Genomic DNA, 17,451 nt, shown 5'->3' with positions numbered 1-17,451 from the left:
GCAGCAGTTTCCAAATGTCCATCCATGTACCAGCTATATCAGAATTATCTGGGACATTTGCTGAAAACTAAGTTTCCCAGGCCTCATCGCATGGTGATTAATAAATTAGACTTTTTGGAAGCACTGCTGTGACATCTATATTTGTCTTAAGCTCATCAAATGGTTCTTGCAGTAGAGACTTCTGGCTCTCCCCTTTCTGATTTTTGTTTCCCCCCAGGAGAAGAGGGATCATGCTTCCACACTTTCACAGTTAGGTGGGGCCATGGGGTTCTGGCAAATGAGCTGTGAGTTGAAGTGACTTGTATCACTTATGGGGCAAGGTTTTTAATTGTCTGCAAGACCCTCTCACATTCTTTTCCTCTGCTGCAGGGGAAACCTTGTGTTAAGAGAGTGAAACCTTAAGGTCAAAGCAGCCAGGATTGCTAGGTCACCCAGGGAGGACACTTGCCCTGGAGTCACATAGCTCCAGTGGGTGAGAAATAAACCTTTGTGATATTAAATCTCTGAGATTTGGGGGTTGTTCTAATACAATCTGATATGCATCCAGGTTTGGAAATCACATTTCTATAGTACTTGGCATAATACAAGAACCATAGTAATTATTTCATAAAAATTTGCTGAAACTGGAAGGCGGGGGGACTAAGAGAAAGCAGCCTTTTTAGTGTCTATGCAGCAAACCACCCCTAAGAATACATTATGCATTTGAACAATAGAACAGATGCTCCAGCTTCTACAAGTCCTAGAAGATGCCAAATCCTGCCCAAGAAACAAAGCAAGGGAAAACTTCGAGAGCTGTCCATGGGAAGCAGCTTCAGGCTGAGAATGCATGCAGTATTATGTCAGCACTGGTGAGCTGTATATTGATTAGTGTGTGGCTGCAGCACAGTGCCACTGTGAGGGACTACACAATCACTACTCCCAATGACATCCCCAACCTGCATTCTAACATTTTGACTCAAGCTGAGGAAGTGTCTGTTCTCTGCTGTGAAGGAATCCAGGCCAGTTAGAAAGTTTCAAATTAGCTTAAAGACAAAATGGGAAATTAGAAGGACACCACTGACAAGGCCTGGGGGCATTCCTGTGAAGGGAGACACCTTCCTAAATCAGGCAAGATGAACCACCGTCAGACCAACCTTCCTGTGAGATTTATCTAAACAATGCAATGGTGGACTTCCAAGCTAGAAACTGAGGAGTTGAGTGTTTATGTGCCCCTCACCAGCACTACTACCCACCCACCCCCAACTGGGTATCTTAATGAGATTTTTCTTCCCCTCACTCATCACTGAACAATCACTGAGCTAATATGCATGGGGAAGTAAACTAGAAATGGAGGCCAAGATGTATTAATTTCTGTCCTTGCACTCAAAAGAATAAACATAGTAGTGCCCAGTTTTACATTACGTGCCAACTAAACAGCACAGATCCTGAATATTTAAGGATTTGTCAGCTTTAACAGAAAAGACAGAATCCCAGGGAGTGGGACAGAAACAGGATGACAATGAGCAGCAAAGTCATAGCAGCAGAGGATGTGGTCAAACATCTGAGGTCATTATAGTCACAATAAAGACAACCAATGTTGGCTGAACTTGAGAAGGTACACTGCTCACCAAGAAGAAAACAGGACTAGATTGGGATAAGTGCCATTTGGCAAAAGGAAGAGTGGAGAGGGCAATTACACTTTGCAACTCGAGCGCGGCCATGCCCTCCCTAATTAGAGTAATGGTTTTTAAAGCCATCCCGGTGATGCGCTACTATGCACATTTTTTTCACCCTGGTTTCCCCAGCACCACCTCAGTCTCGGGTTCTTCTTTCTCCCACATCATTTCCCCAGAATTCCCTTTGAGCACACACAACGTAGGTTAAAACTGAATCCACGTGGCAAAGGGGAAAGAGAATGAGCTTGAATCCCAGTTCTTCCATTTCTTGGTTGTCAAATCTTGAAGAAGTGACTTAACCTCTCTGAACCCAAGTTTCCTCAGCTTGTAAAACAGGGATTATGATAGGACTGTTATGGGGATAAATGAGATTAGGTGCGGAGCCCAAGCACAGCTTCTTGGACACAGTAGGTGCCTGATCAATGGTAATTAGGATTGTTTCCAGCAAACCTCTAATTAGAAAAGAGCAAGACATGACCCACTGAGGTCTCTCTCCACAAACCCCCCACTCTCCACAGATCCCCTCCAAATAGGAGAGTTACGATCATGGCTAACATGTACTGAGTACTAAGTGCCAGGCACCATATCTGAGAATCTTACAGATCCCATGTTATTTGAGCTTCCCAACATCCTCAAGGCAGGGACTATCATTATCCTTATTTCAATTAACATAAAAGGAAAACAAAAAGAGATTCAATTCCTTGCCCAAAGTCACACATCCAGTAAGTAAAGCAAGAATTTTGAAGCCACCAGTTGATACCAGAGCCCCGCACATCACCAACAAGCTAGGCTGCCTCAGCAAACCTGTTAGACCACTGCTGAACCACACTTTGCTGGGATAACCCTTCCTGTGTCCCCTGGTCCCCATGACTGGGGAGAGCTTAGGACAGAAGATCTGTCACCCCTCTGCATGGTATATGAAGCATTAGAACAGTGTCTGGAATATAGTAAGGGCTCAATAACAGTTAGCTATTATTTTACTGTCTGTGATTCTTTATAGATCCCACTAACCAGGCCTTGAGGTGCACTATATAAAGGTGGGCAAAAGGAAGAAGGCAACTAAGTGAATGCTCACAAATGAGGTAGAGAAGAATGGCAGAGACTGTTAGTTGCCTTACAATATCCATGGCCCCCTTCCTCCTTAGTAACAGAATTCTGCTTTTATTCAGGCAGAAAAGCAAAGCTAAAGGTCTGTATTTCCAACACCCCTGTGTAGCTAGGAGTATCAATGAAATATGACTGGAATTGGTTGGGTGAGGTTTCCATGAGTGCCCTTGAAAGGGGGCTGATGCAGCAGGAATTGTGCCCCTCCTAACTCTTCTCTTTCTGTTATTCTTTCCTGGAATATAAACACAATGGCTAGAGTACTAGCAGCCACCTTGTGACCACAAATTTCCTTGAGGAGGGAAGCCACATGCTAAGAATGGTGAATCAGAAAGATGGAAGGAAACTGAGAAACCTATTATACCATCTTTCCCACCAGCCTGGATTGCCCACCTTTGGATTTCTTTTATAAGAGAATACGAAACCCTAATCTGATTAAGCCACTGTATTCCAATCTCGACTGGTGGCCAAAAGTAATCACTAACTAATATAGAGAATATCAGTTTCAACAGACACATGACTTTTGATGCTGCTAACCGAAATCTGAAAGCCACCATCAAGACCAAGCCCTAAGGAGATGATATCCTTACCTTTACTTTAAAGCTTACAAAAGCCCTCTATCTTTCCCCACATGCTTCCCCTCAGTTGGCCCTTCTTTCAGATTGACCTATGTGACTCTCCCTACCTCCTATCTAGAGTCTGCTCCTAGATAGTGAGGGCACAGTGATGTGGTTAAGTAAACTCTCTCCACCAGACCTCACAAAATTGTGCTTTGAGGTGGTCAGCCTCACTCATGTCCAAAGGTGGTTCTGCCCATGAGCTGGCACCATGAAAAGTCCTGAGTTTCACTGGGAAGAAAAAGACTGCATACGTGATGATGGCCTAATGAGGTCTATGGGAGGAAATGTGGTTTCAGTAAGGTGACCCCACTCTGGTTCCATTAAAGACCAGGCTTAACCACTGAAACACAGTCACACATTAATTAAGTACTTTACGAGCCTGAGCAGAACCAACATGAATGAATCAAAATGCTGACACCATCCCTAGGTGAATCAAAGGAGCTCTGAGTCCCCATTAAGTCCAATGAGGAGGAGGAGGAGGAGGAGGAAGAGGAGGAGGAGGGGGGGGGGAGTATATTCATCTGGAGAAAATATTTTTAATAAAACATAACTCCGAAATCCTATACTTTGTAGGAAATATTAACGCTTAGAATTTCAATTATATTTTCAAACCCTTTTATCAAGGAAAGGTACCCAATTTGGAAAGTTAAATCATACCATCTGACTGCAGTAGAGTGTGGGCGAAATGATTTCAATTTATTTCCTATCTTTTCTTTGTGAATCAAGATTTATTAGGCTCTTGGCACTGGCTAATTTCGATTTCCCAACTTTTTCACATCACTCAAATTTTGACACCCACCCTCTTGTTCCCTTAATTTTTGCCCATTCCCCTTGTTAAGAGATAAAGCAACCAGAACAACTACACTGCCTAAGTGACTAGTTTTTACTTTAATGATTCCAAACACCCACCCTGTGCTGAATTCTCTTTGGGGTGTTGTCAACTTGTCAATGACAATAGGGAAGGGGGATTATTAAATATATGCCAGGGCTGCCTTCTTTACCACCATGGAGCTTGCCCTCCAGCTGCAGAGGGGAGTAATGTACATCAACCAATTAGAAAGCAATGCAGGGAGAAGAAAATGCCATGTCCAAGTGTGTGATAGAGACACCAAGCTCCATGAGGGTTTTTGAAAGAGGAAAAATCAGAATGAGCCAAGGCTGTGGGAGAAAGCTTCATGCATGAAGTGAAAAATTAGAGACAGTTCTTAAAGGACAGAAAAATAAAAAGGATAGGTAAAGGAAAATACAGAATACTACAAATGTTGTCACATATCCCAAAAATCAGTCCCATGTCCTCTCCAACTCCAATTCTGAGGACTGAACATTTGCAAATGATTTCTTTCCTTTCACCAATGCAAACCTCTCTCTATAACTGGCAAGTCAGGTAAGATGTTTGTCAGTTTCAAAAATTATTTCTGATGTCTTGGTATGCCACTTTTCAAGTGACTCTAGGGATTCTATTTCAACTCCCTCATTACATAAATTAAGAAAACTGATAGATTATGTCATGTGTTCAAAATCAACAGCAAATTGGGGTCAGAGCAAGGACTAGAATTTGGCGGAATATTAGGCACCTGGCTCTCTTGGGCCTCTAAATAGTGGGCATTTCTCTGAATTTGAATATCCCAAACAGCAGACCATTAAAATCCAGTCTACTCCTCCTGCAGCAGGTTAAGTGAGTGGGCATGATTATATTATCCAAGATAACCTCTTTCTGCTCATGGAAGATGACACAATGTACAGTGTACAGAGTATACTTTATATACGTCTCACAATCATGGCAACTTCATATACACCCATAACATGCATCCTGTGGTCTTCAAGCCAGGGTCAGCAGCCAACCACAATTGTGCCTTCTTAGGAGACTTCCCTTTAGCCACCTGCCCCAACCATTGCTACCTTCTTGATATGAGTGCTGATAAAAGCTAATATTCACTGCATACTCACCCACGAACTCCTTTCAAGAGTCAAGAGTCAGTCCTGCCCAACTCTGACACTTTGTATACCAGAAGGAAAGGTTTGGGGACTTTGCCATTCCATGTATGACATCTTATCCTGCCAGCTGCTCCTAAAAAGCAAGGGTCTGCTCATTTGGAACTACAGCATTTGTTAAGCCACCTCATGCTAACTTTGATCCCAAACTGTTTTTGTCTATTTTCTTTTTTCTCTTTCCTCTTCACCATAACTATTTTCATCCATGTTACTGTACTTTCTTCAAAGCACCATTTTCTGGCTGAAATGACCCACAATGAAAACCCTAACTTCTTCCTGTACCCAGTTTTGTGGATACAGCATTCTAATATTCAAGTATTTAGGGTATTTTGGGGGTAAGAATGAACCCAGGTAACTGGTTTGGTCATTGATCACCAGGGATCATTTTCAATATCTGTCTGGGAGAAGTGACAAGACTAAACCTGATTTTGGTAAGAATTGGAATTTTCTGGAAAGTCCTTGTTTTTGCACCTTTGGCTTCCTTCAAAGGTAGGTTTAATTCAGTGGAAAAGGATAACTGTTGCCAAGAAACAGGTGAAGAGAACTATGGGCTCCAGAACGAAGAGATGTCGGTTTGGTACTGGCCCTGCCATTTCCTGTGTAAACCCTGGCAAGAACTCAACCTTGGAGCCTCAGCTCCTCATTCATAAAATGGGTATAAAACATGTATAAGCAGTAACGGATTAAAAGTCCTGGGTCAGAATAAAGGCTCCCAAATAGCTATGCTGACATGGGCATTTTAGGAGAAAGAGAATTTCTGTGCTTTTTAACTCTACCATATGCACAGGCAGTCAAATATTATGTTTGACTTAAAGACTATACTCACTACACTCAACATGTGCCTCTTGAATGGCCTTGCATCCAATAGCTGCTTGCACTGACCATTTCCTCCTGAGCCCTCTGAGAGAGCAGCAGAACTTTATTTCTAGCTCTACTGGCAGTTAGGGTACCCTGGTAAAGACTACCACCACCACCGTCAGCAGACACAGGATTGAAAAGAGTCAAGAACTTTCTTTGGGAACAGCCTTTATGGACATTAAATTTCCTGGTACAAAGCTTCCAGAGAGGTCCTTGGCAGGCTGGCTGGCACGAGCATCATCCACCTTTAGTATGCAGATCATGACTGTGCCACCTTTGTGTCGCTGGAGTTGCCCGAAATCCTGGAAGCCATGTATCCAAACCAACTGCCTCTTTGGTCTTTCCCCTAGGGCAGCGGCACCTGGCTCTTAAAGTCTTATTGGCAGACCTCATGCTGTTCCTGAATTTTAACAACTAACCTCATCTTTAGGAAATGGAACTTGGGAGTTAAATGCATTGAGCTCTGCCTATAAGAAAAACAAACAAACATCCAACTGTGGCTGCCAAAGCATTGCAAAAAATGTTCTAAGAACCATAAAGTGGAAAATACACAAGACAGCTTCTAGAGCCAGGAGATGACTTTCTTCAGAGGCAGCTCCAGGGAGAAAGTAAGATACTTAAGACACTGGACCCTAGGGGAGGGGAGCAAGGACTATCTTAGAAAAAAAAAAAAAATCAGGGACAAAGAACACTCCAGCACCATCTCACCCAATGATGCCAAGGGCTCTAGGAATAGGATACTGCCCTTTGAATGAACGAGCCTTGGCTGAACAAACCCCTCGCCAGTGAAAGAGCCGTTTGTAAGTGAGCTCAAAGAAACTCTGAAAATATCAGCCAAATCTATTGTAATTGACCCTCTTTTAAACATTTTAAAGCAAAAACAAAACACTTACCTATAGCATACTTACCTCCAATTATGAAGTTTCTTTCCAAAAATAAAAACTTAGAAAATTTTGTGTCTTTTAACCAGCGAAGAACTCTTGAAAATTCTCAAATTTTCACCACAAATGTTACCATTATTTTTAAAAAACTGAGTTCAGTTGGAAATTACTAGTGGCTCCCCGTGGAAATTATCCTTTTATAGAGTAACCCACTACTCAAAACACCTGCTTGTATATACGGAACTCCACAGACAAGTTCTCTAGGCTCCATGAACAGATGGAGCTAAGAATCTCTCTCCCAAATTACAGACCCATCCATCCTAGGATTCTCCAAGCCAAAACAAACCCCTTCCTGTTGGTCTAGATATACTCAACACCCATTAGAAGAACCCAAGAAATTCAACCTTCCTCATGCAGAGTCAAAAGAAAGCCAAATGTGGAAGTCTATGGAGACCCCAAATTCACTCACTTTTCTTCTGAGAAACTTTTCCCAGTAATAACGTCCTTCCCTTTGGGTACATAGTTCCAGTATTCTTCCGTAATCCCAATGTAGTATGTTCTGGTAACTGCATCAACCAGTCCAGACAGACCCAGGAATGCGAGGAGAAGGATGCAGCCAGCCTGCTGCTCCCGAGGCATTTGTGGATATAACTCAAGCAGCAGCCTGCGAAGGAAACAACCCTGCCTGTCCCTCCCCCTCACTCAGAGCTAGCTATAAATCAGGAATAGACAAGACCCAACTCCTCCTTCTTAGGTAGCCTGGGCTTGGGACAGAGGTCTCACACTTGTGCAAGCCGGCCAACTGGACGGGGGAGTTGCTATGACGACAAAACTTTTGCCAGCCATCCAGGAAATGTGTAACTGGCTTATTTATTTACTGCCCAAGCTAAACAAGCCTGTTTTTGTATGTTTTGGTGCTTTGCACATTAGTCATTCATCTTTGCCAGGAATGGCAGTGGAACAGCTTGGGCTAATGGGTTTCCTCTTCTTCCTCTTTTTGCTCCACACCTTCTACAGGAACATATTAGAATTTGAAAACTGGGCTGGCCCTAATGGAGCATCAGGAAATACCCCAGGCACTAAAGAAGGCTTCATCTCTGTCAGAAGGACAGAGGGGGTGATGTAATTGCCCTCTGCCATCTCCAACTTGTTTTATGAGGCTACATGAAACAATCAACTCACATCATAAAATTCATAACAACAGTGTAAAACCCCCCTCATTCTTCATTTGCTCATGCACCAGCTCCCCCAAATCCTCTCATTAAATCCCACCGGCAAAAATAAGAAAATTTACTGCCCAGTTTAGTCACAATTTGAGCCACCACCCCAATTAATTTATCCCCCCAAAAGTGAGATTCCTTTCTCAGGGTGAATGAACAGTGGTAAAGGAGGAGTACCCTTCAGATGCATGAAAATGCAGTAGCAGGTCTTTTTGGGTCAAAAAAGTAGAGGGAGTACCCGTTCTTCTGCATGCTCTAATCTGTGACCTGGAATCTTGGTGTTGGACTTTGTCTAACTCTGGAAGAAGCAGCAGAGAGCTGAGGGTGGGGGCACTGGAGTAGTTAGATGAATAGGTGGGAGATATCTTTTCTGTATATATGTTATATTTCACAGTAAAAAATGTTTTTTAAAAAATCTGTATATCCCAAACTGACTGCAAACTCCCATCAGTCCACTGCCCTACCAGTAGGTCGCAGCTCTCCAACCTCATTGGAAACCTCAGTCCCTTGCCTATATCTCATTTTTTCCTTGCCTGGGGCCCTCCAGCTCCTACCCGCTCTCACTGGCACAAGAGTTACCTTCCAGAATGCAGACAGGACCAGGCTTCACCACTGCTTGAGGGCCTTCAGTCACTCCCCATGGCCTTCGGCATAAGTTTGATGACCTTGCTTGACTTTCAGGGCTGGTCCTGATCTGGTTCCCAGAGAGTGGGTACCTCTACTCCACTTTCAATCCATGCTCCAGTCACCCTCATCATGGCAACTAGAAAGCCCTTTATGTGTGCTCCTATCAGCACTTTGTGCTGTGGCCTTAGCACTTACCACATGGCACAGCAATCACCTGTTTGTCCACTTTCCAACACAAACACTCAACACGGACTTCTTATGAAAAGGGATTGGGCCTTGTTTATCCTTGTATCCCTAGTGTCTGACACATTGTAGGCACTCACTAAATGGTGAACCATGCATTCATGTATGCATGAATGAATGAATATTAGAGAAGACTGATTTGTACCAAGTGCATTTTATGAGGCCATTTTTGTACTACACATTTTACATGCATTATCTCATTTAATTGTTACAATAACCCTAGAGGGTATGTATCATTTTTATCCCTGTTTTATGGATGAGGAAACTGGGGTATAGAGAGGTCAGATAATTTGCTCAGTGTCACCCACCTAGTAAGCAGTGAAGTTCTTGCATTCTTATCCAGTCCACCCAGACCAAGGAGTAAGGGGGTACCAGAGACCATTTTTGGCTTGGCGTTACTGAGAGAGACTCACTCTCTGTAAAGAAATATGGGCTAGGGCTATTCAAGGACCACCTGTCATTGGGGGAGCATCCCAAGATGCCCTTGCTGTCTTGCCCATGCACCCCTGAAAACCAAAGTAAAACCTGTATCATGACAGTGCTTTGAAAACAACCAAATATACCATTTTGTTTCATTTTTCCAGGTTACGTCCGAACCATCCCACTTACCCACTAATCCCCCCACATCATTCCAAATCCTGCTGGCCCAGCCTTCTCTCTAAAGCCTTCTTTGGTTCCTGCCCCCTCCCCACCCCATCCGTACCCCTCCTCCCAGCAGTTCATCACATGCTTCTCTGAGCTTCCCTTGTACTTTTTACACATGCTTATCCTGCTACATTGTAGTTGTTTGCTTACACTTCAGTCTCCTTTCTAGACTGTAAACTGCTTGAGAACAGTGTGCGACCCGCCCTCAACACCTCCTCCCCCTATGCCTGAGGATCCAAGCCTTATTAAAGGAGTCTTTATTAAAAGAATCAGGAGCTCCTCCAGCCTCTCAGGACTGACATCTGGCCTGGTTTGAGGTATCACATACACAAATACCCTGCTCCCCAATGCTTTCTTTCACACCTGCCTCAGCTCCAAACTTTGAGGTGTGAGAGCCAGTCCTGCCTCACCCTCATCCCAGGTCTGGTGCTCCAGGCTGCTTCTTGTCTATGTGGGTGGGGAAAAGCATCTTGTTCCTCTGTATCCTCAGTGGTTAGCAAAGAACCAGGCATCCAGTAGGCACTGAGAAAATAACAAAATTAACAACAGTAGCACTTCCGGTATTTCAGTCACTGTGTTAATTCTTTTATATACATTATCTCTTTCATGCCTTGCAACCATAATACTGTGTGAGGCAGGAATTATTCTTGTTGTATAGATGGGGAAACTAAGGTTCAGGGAGGTTAATGACTTGCTCAAGGTCACACAGATAGAAAATGTCAGGATTCAAACTCAGGTCTGTCTGACTCCAAAGCCTACACTCCAGGACACCATACTCAGTAAATGTCAGTGGACCTGGACTAAACTGAAACAGCCAACACTGTGTCAGCAGACTCTTTGAAGTCAGGAAACATTAATATTATACAAGAAGTTTCCTCATATATAAACAGAACCTAAGAATTTAAAGGGAACAGAAAGTGAGTACACACGAGCAAACACTCCATCAACTGTAAGTCCTGTGCTGAAATTATTCACTCAATCATGTGAAAACATTTACTGAGCATCTTAGAACAATTGTGCCAGCCATTGTTCTAAGCAACTGGGAACAAGTTGCCCTCAAATAGCTTATATTCTAGTGAGAGAAACAGATTGTAAACAATAAGAAAATCTTTAAACATTTGGCAAAATATTAATTCAATGTCATGAAGAGTTCAGTGAAGTTCAATTCAAACCTTGGGGAAGGACCTCAGGATAGCGCCCAGGGGGTGTCTGAGGTGTTTGGGGAGGTGGCCCAGAGTCTTGGCCAAAAGCATGCTTATATTTTAAAGGGTGGGATACAGCATAGCAAAGTCCCATCTCTAGAAGTCTTATCCACTGTCATCATCAAGAAAACCTAGGAGGGGCCTGAGTTTCCCTTTGGTCATGTTCTGTGAGGCAAGTTAAAGGTTACATCTCTGCCCAGGGGGAAATTCTACTTTCAGGTGTTCCTTCATTCCTCCATCAGGTAAGTGTCTGCTGATGCTGCACATCTCACACACCCAAGGCAAGCCCTGGTGCCAGATTCTCAGGAAAGCCTACCTTCAATCACTGGTGTGGTGAAAAGAAGAACAGAGGAAACCATCTCCCCTTCACCTCCTCCTCAAAATCCTTCTTCTTTCTTCTTCCATGCAAACCACCACTGCTCAGGAGGTCATTCAAACCCCCAACGCCTCTTTGATGTGTGGACCTTGATGGATTCAAGGAGAGCTGCCCAGGACATGGGGGAGAGGGTCCATCTATATAAACAACCAGCATGTCAGTACCCTCTAGTAGACCAATCTTTTGCAGTCCCACAAAAGAGAATGGTCATCATACCAGGTCACCTTTCTGGAACCAAAACTGCTACAGACCGCAGGACAACCCCATAAACTCAAGTCCCCGAGCTCCTTGGGGCATGTGGTTGACCCCATGTACAAGCCAGAGAATACTGGGGAGCATCCCAAAGGGGATAAATGGGGACCTGGGACCAGGATTAACATAAATTCCTGTCTGGGCTAAGGGTACCCTGCCTGGGTGACACAAAGACTTCCTGAAGGACAGGTTTGGAGCAGGGGTCTCATTGCCCAAGTCTAAGAACAGTCCTGGGTTAAAGCATCCAGCTCTCCTTCCAGCTTCAGTGTTTGGGGGTAGCAATGGGGGAGGGGGGTGTGCCACAATCTGGCTACTGTTGTCTGAATGTGGGGCTTTACCATAACAACTCCTTGGTGACACCCCTGAACTCTTCAGGGCAACACTAGTGTTTCTCACTCAAAGACAGAAACCAGAGCAAGGATCCCAAACATTCATCCCCTACCTCTTTCCATGACTGAAAGGTCAGGCATTCATTTGTTCAAGGGGTTTCCCTTCCCTCACATCCTAACTACACCCTGCTATCCTCCATGCAGAAACCCCACATCCATCTGGGTTGTAACTTCGTTGCATTGACATGTGGCCATAACCTCTCCTAAACCTAGTAACCAAAAGCTCTCAGGACTTCCTATGTGTCCATAGTTCAGAAACAAAGAAGGCAATGGTCTGACAACTACCTCTGTGGTCATTAAAAGTCAGATTCCATTGCAACAGAACTATCAGGATTCTTTTGTTATAGCTAGAATTTTTTGTGTATGTCTAATGCTCTTAAAGTAGAGAGACCCTTCCTGAGCTTTGAAGCTCATTTTGTAATGATCTTGGTTGTAACAGCATTGATTTAAACCTAGTAGAGAAAGATCCATTTTCCTTTATCATTAGTGATCAGAGAAGAAGTCTTAGAGATTTAGAGAGAGCTCTCTTGTCTGAGGTCCTGAGTTTCTGAGTCATGTCTGTGTGAAGGCATTTGGCAAATCAGGACATTGTCTAAGATTGGTTGAAGGCCACATCAGACTCTAGAGCCCCTCATCTTAGGAGACTTGTAGAGCTCCTCCCTTCCTTCTATCACCCTTCTATTGCTTCTCCCACTCTTTTGTCATTCTTCCAGTAATAGCTTGGTGGGGCTGTCCTTAGAACACCTCCAGTGATCTGGGCTTGTGGAATGCAGAAGAGTCAGACAGGGCATTTGGCAAGGGGTTTAGACTCCCCAACCTGTTTTCTGGGAAGGTGCCAGGCTGCTCCACCCCAGCACTTCTTTAAAATGCCACCTGAGGAGCAAAGCTCATCAGGCAGACCTGTTATGTGGCATCAAAGATGCTGGTTGACTGCAGCAAACTTCTAGGGTGTCAGTGGCTGCAGGAAGTGAATTTCTGTTAGAAAGAAGGGCCTTGCTTTCAGATGAGGGTAGCTGAGACCTCCCTGGGACATGGGTTACCAGGAGAAACGTGTTTTTTGACCATCAAAGTACTTTGCCGTTCTGTAGAGAAGGGCTTTATAGGTAGGGATTTAGCTCCTGGATTTGGGCACGTAGGCACATGTGGTGTGGATTCTGGAGCACAGCCAAGACTCCGCTGCCCCCAAACCACTGCACTGGCCTGATCACTGATGCCTGAATTCCACAATCAAGGCTTTAATCTTTGAGCTTAAGACTAACCTTGTAAAAACGAAAATATCTCACGATTTTGGTTTCACTAATGGAGTTTGCCTTCAATGAATGAGTTTAACTAGACGCTTTCCCCTGAATAGTTTTAGGAGGAAGGAAGGGAGTACAGAGCACCTGTTCTTCCAGGAGGAGGAACCAGGAAGGCACTTCTTCAAGTCAGAAGGAACCCAAGCAACCTTCTGGTCCAGAAGTCCCAAATCACAGCCCACAGGCCAAATCTGGCCCATAGGCCTGTTTTGTTGCTCTAGAATAGTGTCTAATAAAAATTTTGAATTTGATTTTTTTTAAGTAGGATACAAACATGCCAGGACATCATAGACCCCACCACTCATTGTCTTGCATCTGTCTGCTTCAACTGTTCAGGATACCAGGCCTGAAGGTATATGTATCTGTGACCCTTGAATTCTAGTCCAGTTTCTCTGCTCAATGCAAAAGTCCCTTAAACAACATCATGTAGTCTTTATTCTTTCATTTATTCATATATTCATTCAAAAAATATGTGTTGAGCACCTACTACAGGCAGACTCATAAACTCAAAGAATTTTAGAACAAGAAGAGCCCTTGGAAATGTTCTAATCTTAGCATTTCATTTGCACAAGTGAGGCCCAAAGAGCTGCATGACTTGTGAAACACCACAAAGCTGCTTAGAGACAAGGCTGAGGTTTGTGAGAAGCCAGGTGGCCAGATTTGGCTGTTTCACTTGAGACTGCCAAACAGCTCACTGAAATCCAATTACCCTATGGCCATGACACTCTCCTAAGGCAGCTAGTTCATTGACTCTCAAAGTGTAGCTGGAGACCACTGGGATCCCCAGACTCTTTCAGGGGATCTGTGAGGTCAAAACTAATTCCATAATAATATAAAGATATTACTTGCCTTCATCACTTTCATTCTCTCATGAATGTACACTGAAGTTTTCCAGAGGCAACATGATATGTGATATCTCAATAAAAGGCACGCAATGTGTGATAAATTGAAGGCGGATGCCGATCTAAGAATACAACTCTTCTCTATTAAGCCTATAATTGAAGAAGTTTGCAAAAATGTAAAACCATGTCACTCTCCTCACTAAATATTTTGGAAAATATATTTATTTAAAAATATACATTATTTATTTCAATATTCAGTAGATTTATTATTAGTCTTAAAACTAATTCATTTTTTTTTCTATTTCTCAGCTTTAATTTCTAATGTGGTAAATATCAATAGATAATGACCCACATACACGAAAGCTCTTTGGGGTCTTCAATAATTTTTAAGACTATAAAGAGTTCCTGAATTCAAATGTTTGAAAACTGCTAATCTATTCTAATAAACTTGGCAAAGATAAATTATATTGCTCGAATTTCTCCAAAAAAGCACATAGTCATGAATAAGTCGTACAATTAAAAAGAAGAAAACAAGTGAATTGGGTTCTTTTTTTTCCTTCTTAGAAAGAAACCAGAAGTGGAGGCTTGGAGTGTGATGGGCACTGTGACTCCTTCATATTATGTGAAGGATCTGTCTGACTTAAGCTGTTTCACCACCAAAGACAGAGAGGAGTAATCCTAGCCCTGTAGTTATCGAAGGGTGACACTGGAGCTGATGCTATCTGGATTTACGTCTCAACCCTCAACCCTGCTTCTCCCACTTGTCCCTACCCTGCTTCTCCCACAGGTACTATTGTCACTAGGGGTCTAGACCAGAAACCTGGGATTCCTCTTCCACTCTCCCCTCTCACTTTCTGCCATGTTCACCATTTCTATCTCCTTAGAAGCTTTAGTACCTTTCCTCTTCTTTGCATCTTCACTGCAACAGCTCCTGGTTGAGGCTTACTACCTCATGCTTGGAGATGGCCCTCAGGTCTTCACTGGTCTCATAGCCCCACCAGTCCCCCTTGTACCTACCATGGTGGTTCTACCCGAGTGGTCTTTCTAATACTTGAATCTAAACTACCCTATAAACCTTCTTCATGTCATCAAAGGTGCTTCATAATCCAGCCCATGACCACCTGTACAGCCTCATCATCTCATACACTTCTTTCAAACTTTATACCTAGCCACAGAGAACTCTTTTGTCTATCACTAAACCCATAGGGCACGATGAGGCTTTGGTGTCTTTGCACATGGGGTTTGGGATTCCCTTAGTCTGCCGTGTATGCCTTCCCCACTTCTCTACCTGACAAACTCCATAATTCAAGTCTCAGCTCAAGTACTCCCTTCTTTTGGAGGAAACCCCAGCTCCCGGCCCACTGCAGAGTTTAAATAAATGGATCTCTATGTGAAAAATTTCTAGGGACATAAGCACATTCCCAAGACAAGACACATGTACAAAAAGGATCACAGAGTCCCCTGCACTTTGGCCTGGAGCTATTCTCTAACTTATTGATAATTGCCATCCTGCAGAAGTCATTGCTCTGGATATCAGCCTCGTATCCTCTGAAGGGTAGAGATAGTGGCTGGACTGAATGTTCATTGTCCTCAGGTCTTGCCCTAGAAGTTGTTTTTCTCTTAATATATCTTTACTATCAACTTGTCTTGCCTTTTGTTTATTTATTCTTAAAATGGAATCATAGGGCAGAATTGAGATAATTTGTCGTTCTAATAAATCAGTTTCTGGTTAATTGACTATAAGGTTAATAATATTCTACCTATAAAGGCTTTATCCAGTATAAATAATGAATAATATTATTCTCATTAGTTTCTCATTAAAAACAGTACTACTTTGGGCCCTGCTCAGATCAAGATAGCAGAGTGAGAAGCTTCAGGACTCCATCCCACCCCTACCCCTCCACAGGAGCTTTGGATATCCAGCAAGAACTAGCAGAATCATCTTTCTCAAAGCTCCAGAAAACAGTTGAAATATTACAGTAAAGAGAGAGCCAAATCAGGCTCACAGGATCACAGAGGCCTCTGCACTTTGGCCTGGAGCTATTCTCTAAATTCATTGTATACATAAGCTCTGAAGGAGAGTACTCACCTAGTTCAATCTGCAAAAACTGAGAAAGGGGTTCCCACCTCCCTTTTTTTTGTTAGCTTCTGGCATTAAAGGAAAGCTCTGTCATTACACTCGCTGGATACAATTTTAAGGAAAAGATACTTCAGAGTTTAAATTCTAGCAATAACACATTACAATATCAAAATGTCCAGGTTTTGACAAAAGATTATAAAACATACAAAGAAATAGGATGCGATGGCCCAGGCAAGGGAGAAGATTAAAGCATTAGAAACCATCAATGAAGAGGATGAGACCTGGGACATACCAGGCAAAGACTTTTTTTTTTTTTTTATTATTAAATTCAGTTTTATTGAAATACATTCACACACCATACAATCATCCATGGTATACAATCCACTGTCCACAATATGATAACATAGTTATGCGTTCATCACCACAATCTATCTCTGAACATTTTCCTTACATGAGAAAGAACCAGAACAAGAATAAAAAATAAAAGTGAAAAAAAGAACACCCAAATCATCCTCCCATCCCACCCCATTTGTCCTTTAGTTTTTATCCCCATTTTTCTACTCGTCCATACACTAGATAAAGGGGGTGTGATCCACAAGGTCTTCACAATCACACTGCCTGTCACCCCTTGTAATCTACATTATTATATAATTGTCTTCAGGAGTCCAGACTGCTGGGTTGGAGTTTGGTAGTTTCAGGTATTTACTTCTAGCTATTCCAATACATTAAAGCCTAAGAGGTGTTATCTATATAGTGCATAAGAATGTCCACCAGAGTGACCTCTCAACTCCATTTGGAATCTCTCAGCCACTGAAACTATTTTGTCTCATTTTGCATCCCCCTTTTGGTCAAGAAGATACTCTCAGTCCCACGATGCTGGGTCCACATTCATCCCCGGGAGTCATATTCTGCATTGTCAGGGAGATTTACACCCCTGGGAGTCAGGTCCCACACAGGGGGGAGGGCAGCGTGTTCACCTGCCAGACAAAGACTTTTTAAAAACAGCCCTAACTCTCAGATTTGGCCCTGCTGGGAGTGGCCATCCTGACCACGTCTAGCCCCAACCCATCAGGCTCCCAGTGCAGGACCCACCAACTCATCTCCCTGGGGAAGGGCCAGATGGAAGCCTCAAGCAGCACCACTGGGTGTGGAGTGGAACCAGGAGATGAA

The 17,451-nt window shown here is 43.2% G+C and overlaps 1 protein-coding gene across 1 annotated transcript in view; it reads right to left on the bottom strand.

Moving 5' to 3' along the window:
• The window catches only part of HEPHL1 (hephaestin like 1), a 103,538-nt gene extending 95,789 nt beyond the window's left edge, over positions 1–7,749 (bottom strand). Inside the window, exon 1 of the mRNA XM_037838719.1 lies at positions 7,580–7,749. Within this exon, the coding sequence (XP_037694647.1) occupies positions 7,580–7,749 (170 nt within the window). The remainder of the gene's footprint in view (positions 1–7,579) is intronic.
• Positions 7,750–17,451: the final 9,702 nt, after the last annotated feature.

This window comes from Choloepus didactylus, chromosome 6 (genome assembly GCF_015220235.1).
Source record: "Choloepus didactylus isolate mChoDid1 chromosome 6, mChoDid1.pri, whole genome shotgun sequence".
Taxonomy (NCBI): Eukaryota; Metazoa; Chordata; class Mammalia; order Pilosa; family Megalonychidae; genus Choloepus; species Choloepus didactylus.
This window is presented reverse-complemented; position numbering and strand designations above follow the sequence as displayed.